This window comes from Nerophis ophidion, linkage group LG01 (genome assembly GCF_033978795.1).
Source record: "Nerophis ophidion isolate RoL-2023_Sa linkage group LG01, RoL_Noph_v1.0, whole genome shotgun sequence".
NCBI lineage: Eukaryota > Metazoa > Chordata > Actinopteri > Syngnathiformes > Syngnathidae > Nerophis > Nerophis ophidion.
The window spans coordinates 27942336-27965608 of NC_084611.1; the positions used below are offsets into that span (position 1 = coordinate 27942336).

Below are 23273 nucleotides of genomic sequence, written 5' to 3' on the forward strand. Positions count from 1 at the left end.
ATGGATGGATGGATGGATGGAAGTATTTACACACTTGTATACACTTTCTTTTGACGTACATCTTTCCTCTTGTCATTTGTGTATGTTGTTGTCATGTCATTATCGTGTGGTTTAATAATCCTCTTCCACTCTGAATGTATCTTTCAGCCTCCACCGTGGCTGAGAACGGGAAGAAAACCTGCCTGAAGCTGAAAGTTTTCGTCCGACCAGCAAGTAAGTGTTTTTGCACTTGCATCCTACTGAAGTAGAGACTTTGTGTGTGAGACGAGGCTTGTGCTCGCTGTCCCGACATGCCGCTTTCATTTGTCTCACAAATGCTGCTACTCGCTAAGAACTGTTTTTTTTTAAAACACACACAAACAAAAACCAGAACAGTACCTCATCTGACTGTTGCCATGAGCTTTGTTGCTTGACGGGGGCTGAGAGGGGGGCTTCAAATGTCTATCTGGCGTTTATCTAATGATGATTTCACTCTCCCTATCTTCTGTTTATAGACAGCTGTGTGAGAACTATAGGTGTACATGACCGTGTTTTTGATGTAAACGACAAAGTAGACAATACGTTAGAACCACGAGGTTAGTATGGCTTCCTGCTTTTTGTTTTTTGACTCTCTTCATTCATTCATTTGTCTTGTGTGCTCCTCTCACAGCCCTGCATGATGCTCATCAACTCATGCTACTCATACGCCGCCATACTTGTTTGTAGTGCTTCAAATGTCTGGGAATGTTCTCATTCATACACGGCATTCAATCGATCGCATAGACTTGGATTGGTCAGATCTAATCTCAGACTTAGATCCGATATAGTCTAAAGGCCGGTACCAATACCTCGCAGTAGGCTTCCTCAGTTCATGCTCATAGACTTTGATTGGTCAGATCTAGTCTTGGACTTAGATTGGTCTGATCGAGTCTAGTGGCTGGTGCCAATACATCTGTTGGCTACATCAGTTCATGTTCATAGACTTAGCTTAGTCAGATCAAGTCTTAGACTTACAGTCGTGGTCAAAAGTTTACATACACTTGTAAAGAACACAATGTCATGGCTGTCTTGAGTGTCCAATAATTTCTACAACTCTTATTTTTGTGATAGAGTGATTGGAGCACATACTTCTTTGTCACAAAAAACATTCATGAAGTTTGGTTCTTATATGTATGTATTATGGGTCTACTGAAAATGGGAGAAAATCTGTTGACCGAATTGGCTTCATGGCATGGCCTCTTAACTTCATGTGAGTGATTATGATTGACGACACCCGTTGACTTATCTGAGCCCATTTAAATAGGGCTCATGTGATGCAGTCGTTGGACTCGGTTACAAACGCGACAATCGGAAAGTCAAAGGAACTCAGCACAGATCAGAAAAAACTAATTTCGACTTGAACAAGTCAGGAAAGTCCTGACTTAAACCACAATGGGAACATGTAGACAATGCTAAAGAAACAAGTGCATGTCAGAAAACCAACACATTTAGCTGAAATGCACCAATTTTGTCAAAAGGAGTGGTCAGAAATTTAACCAGAAGCTTGCCAGAAGCTTGTGGATGGCAACCAAAAGTTCCTTATTACAGTGAAATTTGCCAAGGGACATGTAACCCAATATTAACATTGCTGTATGTATACTTTGGACCCAGCAGATCTGGTCACATTTTCAGTAGACCCACAATAAATTCACAAAAGTCAAATCTAATCTCTGACTTATATCAGATCTAGTCTAGTGGCTGGTGCCAATACCTCTGTAGGCTACATCAGTTCATGTTCATAGAATTAGCTTGGTCGGATCTAGTCTTAGACTAACAGTCGTGGTCAAAAGTTTGCATACACTTGTAAAGAACATAATGTCATGGCTGTCTTGAGTTTCCAATAATTTCTACAACTCTTATTTTTTTGTGATAGAGTGATTGGAGCACATACTTGTTGGTCACTAAAAAAATTCATGAAGTTTGGTTCTTTTATGAATTTATTATGGGTCTACTAAAAATGTGGCCAAATCTGCTGACGTAATTAGCTTCATGGCATGGCCTCTTAACTTCATGTGAGTGATTATGATTGACGACACCTGTTGACTTATCTGAGCCCATTTAAATAGGGCTCATGTGATCCAGTCGTTGGACTCGGTTACAAACGCAACAATGGGAAAGTCAAAGGAACTCATCACAGATCAGAAAAAAATAATTTCGACTTAAACAAGGCAGGAAAGTCCTGACTTAAACCCCAATGGGAACATGTGGACAATGCTAAAGAAACAAGTCCATGTCAGAAAACCAACAAATGTAGCTGAAACGCACCAATTTTGTCAAGAGGAGTGGTCAGAAATTCAACCAGAAACTCGTGGATGGCTACCAAAAGCGCCTTATTACAGTGAAACTTGCCAAGGGACATGTAACCAAATATTAACATTGCTGTATGTATACTTTGGACCCAGCAGATTTGGTCACATTTTCAGTAGACCCATAAGAAATTCATAAAAGTCAAATCTAATCTCAAACTTAGATCAGATCTAGTCTATCGGCTGGTGCCAATACTTCTGTAGGCTACATCAGTTCATGTTCATAGACTTAGCTTGGTCAGATCTAGTCTTAGACTTAACAGTCGTGGTCAAAAGTTTACATACACTTGTAAAGAACACAATGTCATGGCTGTCTTGAGTTTCCAATCATTTCTACAACTCTTATTTTTTTGTGGTAGAGTGATTAGAGCACATACTTGTTGGTCACAAAAAGACATTCATGAAATGTGGTTCTTTTATGTATGTATTATGGGTCTACTGAAAATGTGACCAAATCTGCTGACCAAATTAGCTTCAAGGCATGGCCTCTGAAATTCACATGAGTAATTATGATTGACGACACCTGTTGACTTATCTGAGCTCATTTAAATAGGGCTCATGTGATGCAGTCATTGGACTCTGTTACAAACGCAACAATGGGAAAGTCAAAGGGACTCAGCACAGATCTGAAAAAAACGAATCATTGACTTGAACAAGTAAGGAAAGTCTTGTCTTAAACCCCGTTGGACAACGCTGAAGAAACAAGTCCATGTCAGAAAACCAACAAATTTAACTGAAATGCACCAATTTTGTCAAGAGGAGTGGTCAAAAACTCAACCGGAAGCTTGCCTGAAGCTTGCCAAAAGCACTTTATTGCAGTTAAACACACCAAAGGACATGTAACCAAATATTACCATCGCTGTATGTATACTTTTGACCCAGCAGATTTGGTCACATTTTCAGTAAACCCATAATAAATTCATAAAAGAACCAAACTTCATGAACGTTTTTTTGTGGCCCACAAGTATGTGCTCCAATCACTCTATCACAAAAAAATAAGAATGGTAGAAATTATTGGAAACCCAAGACAGCCATGACACAATGTGCATGTAAACTTTTGAGGACGACTGTAGATTGGTCAGATCTAGTCTAGCGGCCGATGCCAAAACCCCCTATATCTATACTACAAAAACCAGAAGGGTGTGCCTGGCCAAGGGTGATTTCCACCTATTGTAGTAGGAAAAACAATTGCTTAGATGCAAACGAGCAATTCTACTGTCAAAGCCAACGACAGCCTTTGAAGTGTGATTTTCCCTCTTCAGAATCGTGTGGCAGAATGATCGCTGTGGATCGACTACTACCAGTCCAGAATAGTTGGAATCACCCACGTTAGCATTCCATTTAGTTGTAAACAAATGTCACAAATGGCATTTTGGTCACATTCCGTGACCAGAAGGTTTCTAACTCCTGGTATTTGTTGGAGGCTAAATTGCAGAGTCTTTTACGAATGGTTGAAAGAACAGTGTTGTATGTGGGAGATAGGTGGTGTCGCAGACAACCTCCTCTGTTCAGGGATGATTTTCAACTGCAACATAGATGGCTTAAAGTTAAATTACCACTGATAGTCAGACACACACAAACACACACACACACGCACACACGCACTAGGTGTAGTGAAATTACCCTCTGCCTTTCACCCATCCTCTTGTTCCACCCCCTGGGAGATGAAGGGAGCAGTGAGCAGCAGCGTTGGCCGCACTCGGGAAAAGTTTTTCATGATCTAACCCCCAATTCCAACCCTTGATGCTGAGTGCCAAGCAAGGAGGTAATGGGTCCCGTTTTTTATAGTCTTTGGTATGACTCGGCCGGGGTTTGAACTTCCCTCCTTCCCGCTAGATTAGATTTGACCAATCTAAATCTATGAGCATGAGCTGATGAAGCCTACTTGGATGAGAGGCGAAATGTCTTCCAAGACAAACCAAACAGTCCAGCTGCGATGGATTCAATGCCCTGAGAATAATCTTCAAATAAAATCCTTAAAAAAAAAAAAAATTCACTAAATTTGACAGCGACAATAACCTCTATTGGCATAGTAGCGATGCTGGCGTTTGGTGTGGCTGATAAAGTTAGATGTGTTGAAGTGTGATGTTTCCTCCTCCTTGTGGAATACTTGCAACACATTCGGTGCAAATAGTGCGTAAAAAAAATGATTCTAGAAGAGTGAAGAAGTCCTACACGATCAACGCCAATTTTCTTTACATTGAGCACGGCATGTAGGAGAAAAGGAGCGCTTGATTTGCTGACCCTAACCCACCTACACAACATTTTCTGTAATCTTACTCATTGGAGCATTGTTGCTTTCTCACCGGTTATCGCAGCTATTTTTTAATATCGAATTTATCAGTGTGACGTCATAATATTTATTGTTTACACCTAATTTTTTTCTACTCATATATATTACGCTTTTTCCCTTGAAAAAATATATTTTTTAATTAAATTACAACTTCTAAAGGCCTTAGTGGCCACATGCGTGGACAGCACCTTTTAGCTCTTTTTTCCAAAATTCTGTACACTACTGAATTGGGATCTTATGGCCACTTATGTGGACACTTATACTGCCATCTGGTGGTGTCAGAAGAGTATAAAATACAATGGAGTTTGGAAAAAAAAGTGTAAAAATAAGAATTAGCATGTCACTAAACATGAAGTACACGTTTGTTACTTATGGACTACATCATATCAAAAGAGGATTCTTAGTTTTTGTTCTAATTAGGGTCCAATAAGTCCAAATAGCAAAGAGAAATAAAAAAAAGCATGTAAACAAACAGCTTGGCCCTTAAGACGTTAAATTATAATTAATTCTGCTGATATATAACTTTTTTGACAAAATATGACTATTTTTGAGGAACTTGGAAAGAGTTTGGCATTAGAAGTGGTGGGTTTTACTTGAAATGTCTTAATTTCACCTCAGGGTTTATTAAAGATTCTGAAAATGTATTCACATGTTTTTTTTTGTTTGTTTGTTTGTTTGTTTGTTTTTAACCATATATACATGCAGACTGAATAAAACATGAACCACCTTTAGAGAAAAATTATGATCAGAATTATTAAGTTTTACATATATTATATAGAACAACATAAAACATGTGGGTAGGGTGGTTACTACAAGGGAAAGTCCAAATAAGAGAATTAAGTTTTAACGCTGCATGAATCAGGTCCAAATTTTTCAAGAATAAAATTCTGAAATTTTGATTTAATTTTGTAGTTCTTAAGATAACACATTTTACAAGAATAAAACTGCAGTATTACAGAAGAAAATTTGTAATTAAAACATTTTTTATTTTACATTTTTTCCCCTAAAAAAATATAATTTGTAATGAAAAAAACATCTTTAAAAATAATTAATTCTGCTAATATATAACTTTTTGCACAAAATATGACTATTTTTGAGGAACTTGGAAAAAGTTTGGCATTAGAAGTGGTGGGTTTTACTTAAAATGTCTTAATTTCCCCTCTTGGATTAATAAAGTACTTGTTATTCTGATTCTGAAAATGTATTCACATGTTTTTTTATTTTTGTTTTTTAACCATATATACATGCAGACTGAATACAACATGAACCAACTTTTGAGAATAATTATGTTTAGAATTATTAAGTTCAAATATAGTTATAGAACAACATAAAACATGAGGGGTTTACTACAAGGAAAAGTCCAAATATGAGAATTATGTTTTAACGCTACATGAAACTGGTCCAAATTTTTCAAGAATAATTTAATTTTGTAGTTTTTAAGAAAACAAATTTTACAAGACTACAACTGCAGTATTACAGAAGAAAAGTTATAATTAAAAACCTAATTATTGTTTTTCTACTCATATTACAACTTTTTCCATGAAAACATATAATTTGTAAATAACAAAAATGTCTTTAAAACATAATTAATTCTGCTAATATATAACTTTTTGGACAAAATATGACAAAATATTTTTGAGGAACTTGGAAAAAGTTTGGCATTAGAAGTGGTGGGTTTTACTCAACATTCTGAAAATGTATTCACATGTTTTTTTGTCTTTTTTCTCCATATATACATACAGACTGGATAAAACATGAACAAACTTTAGAAAATAATTATGTTTAGAATTAATAAGTTTCAAATATAGTTATAGAGCAACATAAAACATGGGGGGAGTCGGGTTACTCCAAGGAAAAGTCCAAATATGAGAATTATGTTTTAACGCTACATGAAACGGGTCCAAATATTACAAGAATAAAGCTGATTTAATGTTGTAGTTTTTAAGAAAACACATTTTTACAAGAATACAACTGCAATATTGTAGGAGAAAAGTTTTAATTCAAACCTAATTATTTTTTCTACTCATTAAAATTTTTCCCCTATAAATATATATATTTTGTATTTAAAAAAACATCTATAAAAAAGTATTCATTCCGCAAATAGTTGACTTTTTAGACAAAATATGACTATTTTTGAGGAACTTAGAAGAACTTTGGCATTAGAAGTGGTGGGTTTTACTAAACAAAATTCCTTATTTACTAAATATTACAAGAATAAAGCTGATTAATGTGGTAGTTTTTAAGAAAACATATTTTTACAAGAATGAAACTGCAATATTGTAGGAGAAAAGTTTTAATTCAAACCTAATTATTTTTTCTTAAACTTTTTCCCCTAAAAATATATATATTTTGTATTTAAAAAAAACATCTATACAAAATAATTCATTCTGCAAATAGTTAACTTTTTAGACAAAATATGACTATTTTTGAGGAACTTGGAAGAACTTTGGCATTAGAAGTGGTGGGTTTTACTAAACAAAATTCCTTAATTACTAAATATTACAAGAATAAAGCTGATTAATGTTGTAGTTTTTAAGAAAACACATTTTTACAAGAATACAACTGCAATATTGTAGAAGAAAAGTTTTAATTCAAACCTAATTATTTTTTTCTACTCATTAAAATTTTTCCCCTAAAAATATATATATTTTGTATTTAAAAAAACATCTATAAAAAATTATTCATTCCGCAAATAGTTGACTTTTTAGACAAAATATGACTATTTTTGAGGAACTTAGAAGAACTTTGGCATTAGAAGTGGTGGGTTTTACTAAAAAAAAATCCTTAATTACTAAATATTACAAGAATAAAGCTGATTAATGTTGTAGTTTTTAAGAAAACACATCTTTACAAGAATAAAACTGCAATATTGTAGAAGAAAAGTTTTAATTCAAACCTAATTATTTTTTTCTACTCATTAAAATTTTTCCCCTAAAAATATATATATTTTGTATTTAAAAAAACATTTATAAAAAATTATTCATTCCGCAAATAGTTGACTTTTTAGACAAAATATGACTATTTTTGAGGAACTTAGAAGAACTTTGGCATTAGAAGAGGTGGGTTTTACTAAAAAAAATCCTTAATTACTAAATATTACAAGAATAAAGCTGATTAATGTTGTAGTTTTTAAGAAAACACATTTTTACAAGAATAAAACTGCAATATTGTAGAAGAAAAGTTTTAATTCAAACCTAATTATTTTTTTCTACTCATTAAAATGTTTCCCCTAAAAATATATATATTTTGTATTTAAAAAAACATCTATAAAAAATTATTCATTCCGCAAATAGTTGACTTTTTAGACAAAATATGACTATTTTTGAGGAACTTAGAAGAACTTTGGCATTAGAAGTGGTGGGTTTTACTAAACAAAATTCCTTATTTACTAAATATTACAAGAATAAAGCTGATTAATGTTGTAGTTTTTAAGAAAACATATTTTTACAAGAATAAAACTGCAATATTGTAGAAGAAAAGTTTTATTTAAACCTAATTATTTTTTTCCACTCATTGAAATGTTTCCCCTGAAAATATATATATTTTGTATTTAAAAAATACATCTTTAAAAAAATTATTCATTCTGCAAATAGTTAACTTTTTAGACAAAATATGACTATTTTTGAGGAATTTTGGCATTCGAAGTGGTGGGTTTTACTAATCAAGATTCCTTAATTACTAAATATTACAAGAATAATGTTGATTTAATGTTGTAGTTTTTAAGAAAACACATTTTTACAAGAATAAAACTGCATTATTACTGAAAAAAAATTCTAATTAAAACCCAATTTTTTGTCATTTCTTATTGTACTACAACATGAAAAGGAAAATCACTCATAACATTAATGATTATCTTCCAAAACATACAACTACATCTTTTTGCTACAAAATATGATATTTTTTTGAGGAATTTGAGAAATTGTGTGATTTGCTGGCAACAAACAAAATAAGCATGCAGACTGTAAACTGCATTTCAAATACCTAAAATGTACTATTCATGTAAAAGCAAGAATGTTACATTCCCGTTCATATTTGTCGTATTTTATAGTGTATGCGTGCATGTGAGGACGCCTTTTGAACATCAGCTCATCTTCCTCTCCTTGCTGTCCTGTCCCACTTTCATGCCCCATTCCTCCACTATGCTTGCATGAAAAGGGTTATTAAAACATTAGCCGCGCCCTGTAACGCATTTCTGCACTGAAGCTTGGTCATGTCTGCTTTCACCCACCCTTTGCATGGTCCGGCTCCTTTCCCCTCCGGCTCATAGGAGATGTCCACTTAGCAGGGAGAATAACACAGTGTTAGTTTTTACCTGGCAACCCAAGTTCATATGGCAACTCAGAATCCACTAATCCGCCAAATGTCTTATAAAGTCGCATACGTGAGCCAGTGATCCCTATGAGCAGTGGTTCCCAAACTGTTTCCACATTTCCCCATATACTGACCAACATTAAAATACAGTAGCATAGTAGGCCTCAGTATTCATTAAAAACAAGTTAGAGATTTTATATAACAATGATATTGAATGTTTTTGGACACTGCAACATTACAGACAGTTTGAATATTTCAGTTTCAGTTTATTTAAAGTGGACTGAAACCGGTTGGAAAAGGGCAGCAAATTAAAAGGATTCAGTTCAGTTTCAGGTTATTTTGAACATGCAATCGATACAATGTAATGCATCACACATTCCAGTTAATTACAGCACGTCCGAAAAGGAGTAGGCAGAAGCAGAGCTTATTGAATCCTACCACTTTTCATACCATAGCAATTTTATCCAATTTCCTTGTCCTCTGTAACAGAACAGTGAACAAATAAATAATATACCATAGTAAGCATTTAAATAAATACATACCGTATTTCCTTGAATTGCCGCAGGGCATGTAATATGCGCCTGCTTTGAACTATTGCCGGGTCAAACTTGCTCCCCAAAATTATTAGCGCATACTTACTTTTACCGCCGGGTCAATTTCGTGACGTAACAAGTGACACTTCCCCTGTCGTCATTTACAAAATGGCAGAGGCAGTGAGGTTGGCAACCTTTACCACTCAAACAGCCATTTTGAGCCATTTCACAACGACAATGGGAGCCGCAAAACTCTTTTGAAATGTATAATGAAATTACACGACATAAAGAATTTTTTACTGCTTGTACTATTGTGTAAACCAGGGGTCTTGTTCATCAACCACACCGGTTAAACTGAAGGTTGTGATATAAACAAGTTTAACACTCTTATTAATAAGTTTAACACTCTTATTAATAAGTTTAACACTCTTACTAATATGTGCCACACTGTAAACCAACACCAAACAAGAACGACATACACATTTCTGGAGAACATCGGCTCTGTAACAAATTATAAACGCAACATAAGAATTACCCAGACTGCAATGCATCCATGACTCCTACTGCTTATATTATACACCTCGCCAGGACCAACCGTGCGTCAGTTAAGGTGGGCAGGGTTTGGTGCTAGCGGGTGTATAATAAAAGCAGTATGAGTCATGGATGCATTGAATTCTGGGTAATTATTATGTTGCGTTTTTAATGTGTTACAGAGCCGGTGTTCTCCAGAAATGTGTTTATCATTCTTGTTTGGTGTGGGTTCACAGTGTGGCACATATTAGTAAGAGTGTTAAACTTGTTTATATCACAACCTTCAGTGTAACTTGTATCACCCAGTATGCCTTCCAATCTCGTCCGTGTGACGATGGAAGGAGCGAAATGCATGCGTCAAGTGAAGGTTATTCCAAGCAGTCAGTGCTGAAAATGATAACCACAATAATGTTATTTGTATTCAATGTGCTCTTTGTGATGGTATCCTCACATCACACTTTATTTTTTACTGCATGCCATTGGTAAGCGCAGAGGTGAGAAGAGGTATTAAAGTCATTAGCGCCTGCTTACTATTACCGCATGCCTTGAATAGGCGCAGGAGTGAGAAGAGGTTTTAAATTAATTAGCGCCCCGGCGGCTATTCAAGGAAATACGGTAAATAATCTTTGTCTCAATAAGAAAAATAAAAAAGGAAAAAATAGTGTTCAAGATGTTCATAGTCACACTGTGTTTGAATATAGCAAAATAAAACACTGTACTTTCACTGATTATTTGTTGGAACAGTTTGAGAATCACTGCCCTGTAGAAAGACTTTAAACAACAACTAAGTCTGATTTGTATTCTTTTTTGAAATAGTCGTATTTATTTAACATGAAACTGTATGTTCTTTTTTCCGATCTTTCAGACGACACAAGCCATGAGCCGGCCGAGCCCTCCCGAAGCGAGGAGACAAACGCGGCGCCGCACCTGCCGGCATCGAGTCCACTCGTGGCGTCGCTGTTGCTCTGCCTGGCAGCGCTCTTATAGCGCCCCCGCCTGTCCCGGAGGGGCACATTTATTACACCCAGCGTGGCCTGAATGAATCTGCCCGAGGTCGCAGGGGAAGGGGGCGGGAATTTTTTTCGAGGTGTTTGCTCGTTTGGACACCCCAAGAAATCCCCCAATTTTTTTTCCTCCCAAAACAGGATGTGAGTGGGACGGGGGGAAGAAAAGCAGGGCGGACGTCGCCCGTTTTTTCGCCCGCAAACCTACGATGCCAAATCCTGTTTTTTTTTTAATTTTCGTTTTGGTTTTTGACTTTTTGACACTTAACAATTCTTACTTTCCCATGACAGCGTCATGTTTACTCATTGCAGTACACACACACACACGCACACACACACACACACACACTCTCACACACGCACGCACAAGTCACTACGATTCGTGCAAAGTTGTGTTCAGTAGCAGTAGGAGAGTGAAGACTGTAGCGCTTAGGAACAACTTGTACATAAGCAAGTAGCTAGCTGTCCCGAGACCTCGCAAGAAGTGTTGCCGATCCAGCAAATGAGAGATGAAGGGAAAAGAAGTGGGATTAGTTTAAAGTCAGGGTGCCATTGGAGTCCTTCTGGGGACTGACAACATTTATTGTGCAAATCTTTATTATTATTATTATTATTATTATTATTATTATGAAACTCTTTTTGGAAGCTTTTTGTAACATGTTGCATGTCGGGCCTAGACCTAACGCTCTCGCGGTTCGTGTATGGTTGGTTGAAACCGGAAACCACAGCACTGGAAAAATCTACGCCGCCTGCACCTTAACCTACTGGTCTCCAGGGGGCACAATAGAGCAGTGGTTCTCAAACTTGTCTCACCAAGTACCATAACAACCAATCCTAAATACAGTAGCGTAAGTGGCCGAAGTATTCATTCAAAACAAGGCGGAGGTTTTTGTTCACCAAGTATATTTAATTTTTTTTTTGCCCATTTTAAAATCACACACAGTTTGAACAGTAACACCGTGTTTGGATATTTAATGAAGTGATTACCACTAGATGGTACCCGTGCCACAGTTTGAGAGTCACTGCGACAGAGGTTCAGTTATTGGGCGAAATCTAGGAATGGACTCGTTTTATTTGTCACTGTTGTTCCTCCCGGAATGTTCTGAAGTCCTGCTTCCATGCCTGTGTTGTACTTAGCAGAATAAGTTGCCACCATAGGGGTGGATGTGGTGTAGTCGGACATGTTCCTTCGACAATGCTATAATTTCACACAACAAGCAGAATATTCAATGAATCAACAACTTATTACCGTATTTTCCGGACTATAGAGTGCACCGGTATATAAGCCCCACCCACTAAATTTTAGAAGAAAAAAATATTTTTCCGTATATTTTCCGCACCGTTATATAAGCTGCAGATATTTATGATGTGAAATGTGTTATATACACACCTTAAATGTTTCCAAACTGTAACACGGCAGTAAAACGGCGGATCAAACAAAACACAAGTCATTGTGTAGCTGCGGAAGCTAGCTCCCGAGTCAGCTAAACATGAATTGATTAACGTGGACCCCGACTTAAACAAGTTGAAAAATGTATTCGGGTGTAACCATTTAGTGGTCAATTGTACTGTACTGTGCAATCTACTAATAAAAGTTTCAATCAATCAACAGACTTGATAACTCCACGGTGACGATTTGGTGAATTTACCGAGGAATTTGTGAAACTGAAGTAATGCAAAAAGAATGACATTGTAGGTTAACGATACTAACGCAAACACTCGTAAAAATGTGTTAGCATATTGGCTAATGCTTACGACGCTAGCTTATATACATTGCGATAGCACGTACAAATATGCATGAAAACACTCCTACAGAGATCACACATGGGACGGTTATAATAAGTATGACTAGTTTTAGTTTGTTTTCAGTTTTAACAATCGTTGCTCGGAGTGATGAATGAAGAATCTTTTCGAGCAAAAAAACGCGCGGGACGACTAGAAGACGTGACGGCACTTGTACTTCCGGTTCAAAGCACTAAACCAGGGGTGTCAAACGTAAGACCAAGGAACAGGTTTTATCCGGCCCGCGAGATGAGTTTGCTAAGTGTAAAAATAAGCCGACATTTTTGAATGAAATAAACTGCTGTTTTAAATGTGTCCACTAGATGTCACAGTATCAATTATTTGTATCTCTGTAGATTATGCTACACATGTAAAAAAAATTCAAATTAACCACATGATGTTAGAGCACCAGTCAAGGAAAATAAGCAAACTACATAAATAACATCCTGTAATTTGATTTTGATATTATTTTTTCATCTTGATAGATTAAAAATGAACACTAATGAGTTGACTGAAGAATATTATCATATGATTTATTCAGAAAGTATAAATAATGAAAAATAAAGGTAGAATACTATTAACCGCAACATGTAAGTGTAAAAAAAAACAAAAGAACAACAACATTATGATTTGTAAATTTTCTAAATGTGCTTGTTCTATTTTTAAACAAAGAAAACAACCTGAAGTTGTCTTTATTTTTAAGTTATCATGCCGTGATTTTACTAGTCTGGCCCACTTGGGAGTAGATTTGTCTCAATCTAAAAGGAGTTTGACACCCCTGCACTTAGCAGAAGAAACTGTAGTTAGCAAACCCGTCCAAAAGATGGCGCCACAGCACCAACAATAGCACGCCTTTATTATTGTGTCTGCTTGTGTTTAAAAATGAAAATTATTTGCATTGTGGCCGTCAGCGAAGAAAAATCCACTTTTTTAGCCGCGTTGTTTTTATAAGCCGCCGGGTTCAAAGCATAGGAAAAAAGTAGTATGCTTAAAATCAACAGACAGTAAAAACAGAGACCCTCCAAAACCCGCTTGCAGATGGTGGATCGATCGTCTTTTAGAAGTCGCAATTTCACGGCTGCGGTCACACTAGTTTTGTGTCCAGCGAGCCGGCACAAAGAATTGTTCTCTCCGTCAATGTTAGCGTGCATCTGCATTCGAATCCAAAGATTGGACCTAATGCTCGTAAGGGAAAGAAAAAGAACGAAACTAATGGCTGCAGCTGCTACAGCACTGATGCATTGTGTTTACTTCCAAGCAATGCACATTAGTCCTTTCCACAGCGCTTACAATCAAATAGTCTGTGTGTGTAACGACACAGGTGGACAAATCTTTCAATTAAACAACTTCCTGTCAGACATGTGTGCCAAATAGGCCGTCCAACAACAACAACAACAAAGAAAAACCCGTATGTCCACCCTGGCTGGCTCCTAGTGTTACCGGTTTAAGTGACTCCTTAATGAGGTTCAAAATGACAGGCATGCGGACCCCATGTTGTGGCAAGGGGGGGGTATTTCTGGTATTAAGAATAGACGGCGGAAGGCTTGAAGGAAGGGGTAAGGGGTACGGGGGTCTCAGGGGAAGGAGTGTAGATTTCATCCATGGGGGGCTTTTAAGGCACCACTGACCTTGCTGTTGGAGGGAAGTGGTGAGTGAGAGAAAATGGAATTCCGGGGGAGGGTCCAGGAGACATAGGAGTGAACTGAACGTAGTCCAATTAATTCATAAAAGTAGGAAAATACTTCACGTGAATACCATTTGAAAATCGACGAAACTGGGAAAATCACAAAATCATTGTGATGTACGAACCCGTGTTAGAGCCACACTAAATTGAAGGAAAAACGTGTTAAAAGTAAATATTAAAATCATAATCATACAAGAATATAGTCTGTAAAGTTAGAGAAAATATGTAATATATGACTTTATTCTTGTAATATTTTTTTTTCCCTTAGATTTTGTAGTATTTTTTTTGTAATATGACAACATTGTTCTCATAAACGTAGGCCATTGTTTCTGTAATATCAGTCTATCAATGTTTATTTATATAGCCCTGAATCACAAGTGTCTCAAAGGGCTGCACAAGCCACAACGACATCCTCGGTTCAGATCTCACATAATGTAATACGTAATATTGCCTCAAAAAATAGAACTAAACTTTTCTTGGAAAAAATACTATTTTCTACCTACAGTGGTACTACTAAATACTACATGAATTAGGGCAACCCGTAAAAATAAATTAGTACAAGTTCAACAGAAAAATTATAGTCATATAAGAATAGCATTATATTTACAGTCATATTTTCGATGAAACAATTTATAGGACTCAAGTGGTAAAATGGGACTTTTACATTTTAAAAGAATAAAGTTGTAATATAACTATATATTTTTTTCTGAAACACAATTGTAAATTTTTGCTTATATTTTTTCCTATCTTGTATTATTTCAACTTTATACTCATAAAATGATGACTATTATTTTTGTAATATAATGACTTAAGAAAATACTCAACTCGAAACCTTTTTCCTAAAACAAAAGCTTTAATTCAAAATACGACATACAGTACTACTTCTAAACACTGCAGGAGAAGAAGGCGACATTTTTGACGAATAAATTATTACAAATTTACCAGAAAAATATGGTTATGTAAGATGGGCATTATATAATTCTGAAGGTGCGGGGGAGCTACATTCATCATTTTAAATGTCATCATTTTTTGGAGAAAAAAAAATGTTGCAATAAACTGGTAAAAATTTAACATTTTAAAAGAAAAAAATCAGAATATATGTTTGTTTTTTTTAAATTTATTTTAAGACTGTTTCTTAAAAAGAAATATGACAGGATTTTCATAATATTTTGACCTTTCATCTTTTAGCTCTATGACATTTATTCTCATCAAATATATTAACAGTATTTAACTCAGCTACAATATTACATGCACCTACTAAATACAGGAAAACTTTGTAAGAATAATGATATAGTATTATAATTTTACCAGAAAAAAAAATTGTTAAACAAGAACCACTTTATACCACATCATTTAAAGTTCTACTTTTTTGTTGTAATTAATGAAAATCAAATCCTACTTCTGGAAAGAAATGTTACATTTTCAAATAATATATGATTGTATTTCTTAATATTATTTTAAGACTGTTTCTTAAAAAAAATATGACAGGATTTTCATAATAATTTGATCTTTTAGCTATACAACATTTATTCACATCAATGATACTAACATTATTTAACTCAGCTTCAATATTACATGCAACTACTAAATACAGCAAAACTTTGTAAGAATAATTATATAGTATTATAAAAAAAATTGTAAAACAAGAACACTTTTACACCATATCATTTAAAGTTGTATTTTTTTGTTGTAATTAAGGAAAATCAAATGCTACTTCTGGAAAGAAATGTTACGTTTTCAAAGAATACAATCGTAATGTGTGACTATATTCTTTTAATATTACAACTTTTTCATTTGTACTGCATATGAAGAAAGACAAGATAGTTTACCACTTAATCTGAATAATATTGTTACCTTTGTAACTTTATTCTCATAAAAATGACAACTTTATTTCAGTAAAATTTGAAAAAATACAACTAAATTCGCTGCGATGAGGTGGGGACTTGTCCAGGGTGTACCCCGGCTTCCGCCCGATTGTAGCTGAGATAGGCACCAGCGTCCCTTGCGACCCCAAAAGGAATAAGAAAATGGATGGACAACTACATTCAAAAGTTTTTTTCCTGCTTTTAGAGTTAAAGTCCCAATGTTAGTCACACACACACAAGGTGTGGTGAAATTATCCATGTTCACCCCTTGGGAGGTGAGGGGAGCAGTGAGCATATTTGGTGATTCAACCCCCTTGATGCTGAGTGCCAAGCAGGGAGGTAACGGGTCCCATTTTCATAGTCTTTGGTATGACTCGGCTCGGGTTTGAACTCACGACCTTCCAGTCTCAGGGCGGACACTCTAACCACAAGGCCACTGAGCAGGTCTAAATATAGCCCAACTTGGCTCTCGTGCAGTTGATGATGTTAACATGCACACAAAATTCCAGTTAAAGTCGACACGTGTTTGCATCCAAAACAAAAAAAAGATTTCTGCTTTCATGCCACTACATTGCCAAAAGTATTTGTGCCCTGACCTCGAAGTGCCATCCCATTCCTAACCCATAGGGTTCAATATATTGTCGGTCCACCTTTTGCAGCTATTACAGCTCCAACTCTTCTGGGAAGGCTGTCCACAAGGTTGCGGAGTGTGTTTATGGGAATTTTACACCATTCTTTCAAAAGCCCATTGGTGAGGTCACACACTGATTTTGTGGCTCTTAGTCTCCCATTCTAATTCATCCCAAAGGTGTTCTATCGGGTTCAGGTCAGGACTCTGTGCAGGCCAGTCAAGTTCATCCACAACAAACTCTGTCATCCATGTCTTTATGGACCTTGCTTTGTGCACAGGTGCGGAGTAATTTTGGAAGAGGAAGGGGCCCGCTCCAAAGTGTTCCCACAAGGTTGGGAGCATGGAATTGTCCAAAATGTTTTGGTGCACCTGATTCTGATCATTTGGATGGGTGGCCAAAATAAAATAATTTATAACGACCTTATTCTTAAACCTTCTTTATATTGCAAAATTACGACTTTATTCTCATATTTTTTCCTTCTCGGTGTGGCCCTAGTACACCCTTCGTACAAAACATTTGTTTGCCTTTATCGATTATAACTTGTCGGGTTATTTACAGGATTTACGGCCATTGAATTCACAAACAATAAAGCCAAAATGAGCGCAGATGAACCAGACATTTTTATCGCAAAACCAGCTTCAAGTCGACTCTGCCGGTTATTTAGCTCCTTATTTTTTTTTTTTTGTGGTTTTGTCACCACGTTTTTACCGCGTTACGCAGCCTAAACCTGGGAAATGAGGATCAACTTAAAAAAAGGTGGATACCGTGTATCCTGAGGTAGTCAACCATCCAACATGTCGTGGTAGCTTCTAGCGTCTGTTTTGTACATTCTGGAGGACAAAAAAAAAAAAAAGAAATAAAGATCATTGTTAAAACTGTATAATTATTACTGTTATGATGATGATTCGAACTATTATTATTATTATTAGGAAAAATACTCCTTGTTGTAAATAGTGTTTGATATTAAAGTATTAATTTGGTTCTTATGTCGTTTTTTTTTAAAAAAAAAGGAAAGAAAAATAGGTAAACATGTCAATATCTCTGGGTTTTTGTTGAGTGCTTTCCGACAACACGGCGTGCTGCGATGGAGCGAACATGTTCAACGGCGCCATCTTCAGGAGGAATGCTTAGGACTTAACTTTTTACGGACGCTTTTTTTGTTTGTTTGTTTGTTTGTTTGTTTCATGCTTTTAGCGTGGGGTGAGAGGGGGGCGGGGGGTGTAAGCATGAGAAAGAAGCAGGCGGTTTGACGAGGCGGCATGCGCATGAATTTAACGACATGCAGGAAAAATGTTTTTATTTGGCTTTTTCTTCTTTAGTTATGGTTTTCTTTTTTGGTTCGTTTTTTTTGGGGGGAAACACTTAAGTATGGGGAACATTGCATGTTAATAAGCAACTAATTAATGGTGAATACGTTCCCCATACTAAAGTGTTACCGACTTATTTTTAGAGTTATTTGGACATTAGGGGTTACTAATAAGCAATAATTCTGAGGCTATTGAGGGAAGACTCTTGGTTAATGGCTTACTGCTTGTATAATAAGGCCATGCAGAATAAAGCATGAATAACTACTAAATAATGACTAATTAAGGGCAATATTGATTAACTAAATTTGGTAACACTATAGTATGTGGAACATTGCATGTTAATAAGCAACTAATTAATGGTGAATATGTTCCCCATACTAAAGTGTTACCGACTTAATTTTAGAGTTATTTGGACACTAGGGGAACATATAAAGGTTATTCTGATGTTATTAAGGGAAGACTCTTAGTTAATGGCTTTCTGGTTGTATAATAAAGCCCTGCAGGATAAGGCATTAATAATTACTTAATAATTACTAATTAAGAGCCAATATTGCCTCTTAATTAGTCATTTAAGTGATGGAGGAACTGAAGGCGGAATTGTTGGAGGAACTTTGTTAAAAAATAAATAAACAAAATATTGTTTATTTTGTTGACCACTGACCGAAGAAATAATGATAAAAAATAATAATTAACTAATAATTAACACTTTAGTATGGGGAACATATTCACCATTACTAAGTTGGACCCCGATTTAAACAAGTTGAAAAACTTAATCGGGTGTTACCATTTAATGGGCAGTTGTACGGAATATTTATTGAGTATCACTCAATCAATCAAACAATCTTATTAACATGCAAACTAGTAACATATTGGCTCATAATTAGTCATTATTAAGTACTTACTAATGCCTTATTCTGCATGGCCTTATTATACAACCAGTAAGCCATTAACTAAGAGTCTTATCTCAATAAGGTTAGGTTTAGGGTTGAGGTTAGGGTTAGGTTACTTAGAGTGTGTTCCAATAAACTCTAAATTAAATTTGTTGTTACTCAGAATATGTTCCCCATACTAAAGTGTTACCGACTTAATTTTAGAGTTATTTGGACACTTGTGGATCTTCTGAGGTTATTGAGGGAAGACTCTTAGTTAATGGATTACTGATTGTATACCAAGGCCATGCAGAATAAGGCATTAATAAGTACTTAACAATGACTCATTAAGAGGCAATATTGATTAACTAAATTTGGTAACAATTTAGTATGGGGAACATATTCACCATTAATTAGTTGGACCCCAACTTAAACAAGTTGAAAAACGTATTCGGGTGTTACCATTTAGTGGCCAATTGTACGCAATATGTACTGTACTGTGCAATCTACTAATAAAAGAATCAATCAATCTTATTAACATGCAAATTAGTAACATATTGGCTATTAATTAGTCATTATTAAGTACTTATTAATGCCTTATCCTGCATGGCCTTATTATACAACCAGTAAGCCATTAACTAAGAGTCTTCCCTCAATAAGGTTAGGGTTAGGTGTTCTCCTAGTGTCCAAATAACTCTAAATATATTTATTTGTTACTTAGAATATGTTCCCCATACTAAAGTGTTACCGACTTAATTAATAACTTAAGTTATTTGTACACTAGGGGAACATACAAGGGTTATTCTGAGGTTATTGAGGGAAGACTCTTAGTTAATGGCTTACTGGTTAAATACTAAGGCCATGCAGAATAAGGCATTAATAAGTACTTAATAATGACTAATTAAGAGGTAATATTGATTAACTAAATTTGGCAACACTTTAGTATGAGGAACATATTCATCATTAATTAGTTGGACCCCGACTTAAACAAGTTGAAAAACTTATTCGGGTGTTACCATTAAGTGGTCAATTGTACGGAATATGTACTGAACTGTGCAATCTACTAATAAAAGTTTCAATCAATCAATCAATCAATGAATCTTATTAACATGCAACTTCGTAACATATTGGCTCTTAATTAGTCATTATTAAGTACTTATTAATGCCTTATTCTGCATGGCCTTATTATACAACCAGTAAACCATTAACTAAGTCTTCCATTAATAAGGTTAAGGTTGGGGTTAGGGTACTTAGAATATGTTCCCATACCGTCCAAATAACTCTAAAAAAATGTTTTTGTTACTTAGAATATGTTACTTTTTTTTGTTTTTGTTTTTTTTTTTTGTTTTTTTTAAAGCTCACACGGTGAGTTATTTTGCATCCCTGAAACTCGAGCGATGTCACGGAACTTTTTGTCAGTGCTGTACAAAAAAAGACCCCACCAGACTATGTTGTGACGTTTGCAGGGTGGGGCTCGGCCATGTTGTTTTTTTGTTTGTTTTTTTTGCCCCCCCCTGGACAAAGACTCTACTTTGGCCTCTCGGGAGGAGTGCGTACAGAGGGAGTGCATACGTGGACGTGTGATTTACTACGGAGTGATTTTTGGTGTGTGTGTGTGTGTTTCTCATGTGGTGCTGCCACCGTAAAATGGGAAGTGACTCCCCTCTTTTTTGGCAGCCGAGAGTGTTTCCCATGCCTTAGATGCTCTCCGCCATTGTGCTTTTTACAGGTCAACAAAACAGGCTTCTTCTCCCCTTTTTTAACAACCCTGGCCTAGATGTCGCCCATTTTAAGAACTAGTGCAGAGCGCCCCACCCCCCCTTCCTCCACAATAACCAGGGGTCAAAGGTCATTTTTGTCTTCTCGTGATTGTGTCGCATCCCCCCATGCCCCCACTCACTTCGCACCAGGCGCGCTCCTTTCCTCTTTGTACCCTGCGCCCACTTTGTCACCAGTGGGCAAAACTTTCCGAACCCGCTCTTTTTACAGTATATAAACCACCGAAAAATGGACAAAAAAAAGCATCTGTATTTGTATATACACGTGTCTGAGCATCTATGAGTAATACAATAAAACAGAAAAAACATGACTAACGTGATTCATGCTGTGTTTTTTTTTCCCTAATATCATACTTTAAAAAAAAAAAAAAAATCAAGATGCTGTTCAATTCTTCCCACATTAGAAATTATTATTTCCTGGGTAAAAACTGCTATTTTGAAATGGTCAAAATTTAAAAATATTTGTATCCATCCGTCTTATATTTTTAAAGCTTGTTTTTGCGGTGTTTGGACATGAAGAGCTTTGTGTACGCTTTCTTCATTGCCTTGTAATATACAGTGGTGGTCAAAAGTTTACATACACTTGTAAAGAACATAATGTCATGGCTGTTTTGAGTTTCCAAAATTTAAACAACTCTTTTTTTTGTGATAGAGTGATTGGAGCACATACTTGTTGGTAACAAAAAAAATGTTCATGAAGTTTGGTTACTCCTCTCTGAGCTGCTACCTTACCGTGGTAGAGGAGTTTGCGTGTCCCAATGATCCTAGGAGCTATGTTGTCTGGGGGCTTTCATGCCCCCTGGTAGGGTCTCCCAAGACAAACAGGTCCTAGGTGAGTGATCAGACAAAGAGCAGCTCAAAGACTTCTATGGAATTACAACAAAATGAACCCAGATTTCCCTCGCCCGGACGTGGGTCACCGGGGCCCCGCTCTGGAGCCAGGCCCGGAGTTGGGGCACGATGGCGAGCGCCTGGTGGTCGGGCCTGTCCCCATGGGGCCCGGCCGGGCACAGCCCGAAGAGGCAACGTGGGTCATCCCTCCAATGGGCTCACCACTCATAGGAGGGGCCATAGAGGTCGGGTGCATTGTGAGCTGGGCGGCAGCCGAAGGCAGGGCACTTGGCGGTCCGATCCTCGGCTACAGAAGCTAGCTCTTGGGACGTGGAACGTCACCTCACTGGGGGGGAAGGAGCCTGAGCTAGTGCGCGAGGTAGAGAAGTTCCGGCTGGATATAGTCGGACTCACCTCGACGCACAGCAAGGGCTCTGGAACCAGTTCTCTCGAGAGGGACTGGACCCTCTTCCACTCTGGCGTTGCCGGCAGTGAGAGGCGACGGGCTGGGGTGGCAATTCTCGTTGCCCCCCGGCTCAAAGCCTGCACGTTTGAGTTCAACCCAGTGGACGAGAGGGTAGCTTCCCTTCGCCTTCGGGTGGGGGGACGGGTCCTGACTGTTGTTTGTGCTTACGCACCAAACAGCAGTTCAGAATACCCACCCTTTTTGGGTACACTCGAGGGAGTACTGGAAAGTGCTCCTCCGGGTGATTCCCTTGTCCTACTGGGAGACTTCAACGCTCATGTTGGCAACGACAGTGAAACCTGGAGAGGCGTGATTGGGAAGAATGGTCGCCCGGATCTAAACCCGAGTGGTGTTTTGTTATTGGACTTTTGTGCTCGTCACGGATTGTCCATAACAAACACCATGTTCAAACATAAGGGTGTCCATATGTGCACTTGGCACCAGGACACCCTAGGCCGCAGTTCCATGATCGACTTTGTAGTTGTGTCATCGGATTTGCGGCCTTATGTTTTGGACACTCGGGTGAAGAGAGGGGCGGAGCTTTCTACAGATCACCACCTGGTGGTGAGTTGGCTGCGATGGTAGGGGAGGATGCCGGACAGACCTGGCAGGCCCAAGCGCATTGTGAGGGTCTGCTGGGAACGTCTGGCAGAGTCTCCTGTCAGAGAGAGTTTCAATTCACACCTCCGGGAGAACTTTGAACATGTCACGAGGGAGGTGCGGGACATTGAGTCCGAGTGGACCATGTTTCGAACCTCTATTGTCGAGGCGGCTGATTGGAGCTGTGGCCGCAAGGTTGTTGGTGCCTGTCGTGGCGGTAATCCCAGAACCCGTTGGTGGACACCAGCAGTGAGGGATGCCGTCAAGCTGAAGAAGGAGTCCTATCGGGTTCTTTTGGCTCATAGGACTCCGGAGGCAGTGGACGGGTACCGACGGGCCAAGCGGTGTGCAGCTTTAGCGGTCGCGGAGGCAAAAACTCGGACATGGGAAGAGTTCGGGGAAGCCATGGAAAACGACTTCCGGACGGCTTCGAAGCGATTCTGGACCACCATACGGCGCCTCA

General features: G+C 37.3%; 1 protein-coding gene across 2 annotated transcripts in view; it reads left to right on the forward strand.

Moving 5' to 3' along the window:
• The window catches only part of efna5b (ephrin-A5b), a 270599-nt gene extending 249375 nt beyond the window's left edge, over positions 1–21224 (forward strand). The window contains exons 3-5 of one of the 2 annotated variants that reach the window (XM_061900211.1): positions 148–213; positions 495–575; positions 10858–21224. In XM_061900211.1, coding sequence (XP_061756195.1) covers positions 148–213; positions 495–575; positions 10858–10979 — 269 coding nt within the window. In that variant the 3' untranslated portion in view covers positions 10980–21224. The remainder of the gene's footprint in view (positions 1–147; positions 214–494; positions 576–10857) is intronic. The other variant, XM_061900220.1, reaches the window with a different exon arrangement.
• Positions 21225–23273: the final 2049 nt, after the last annotated feature.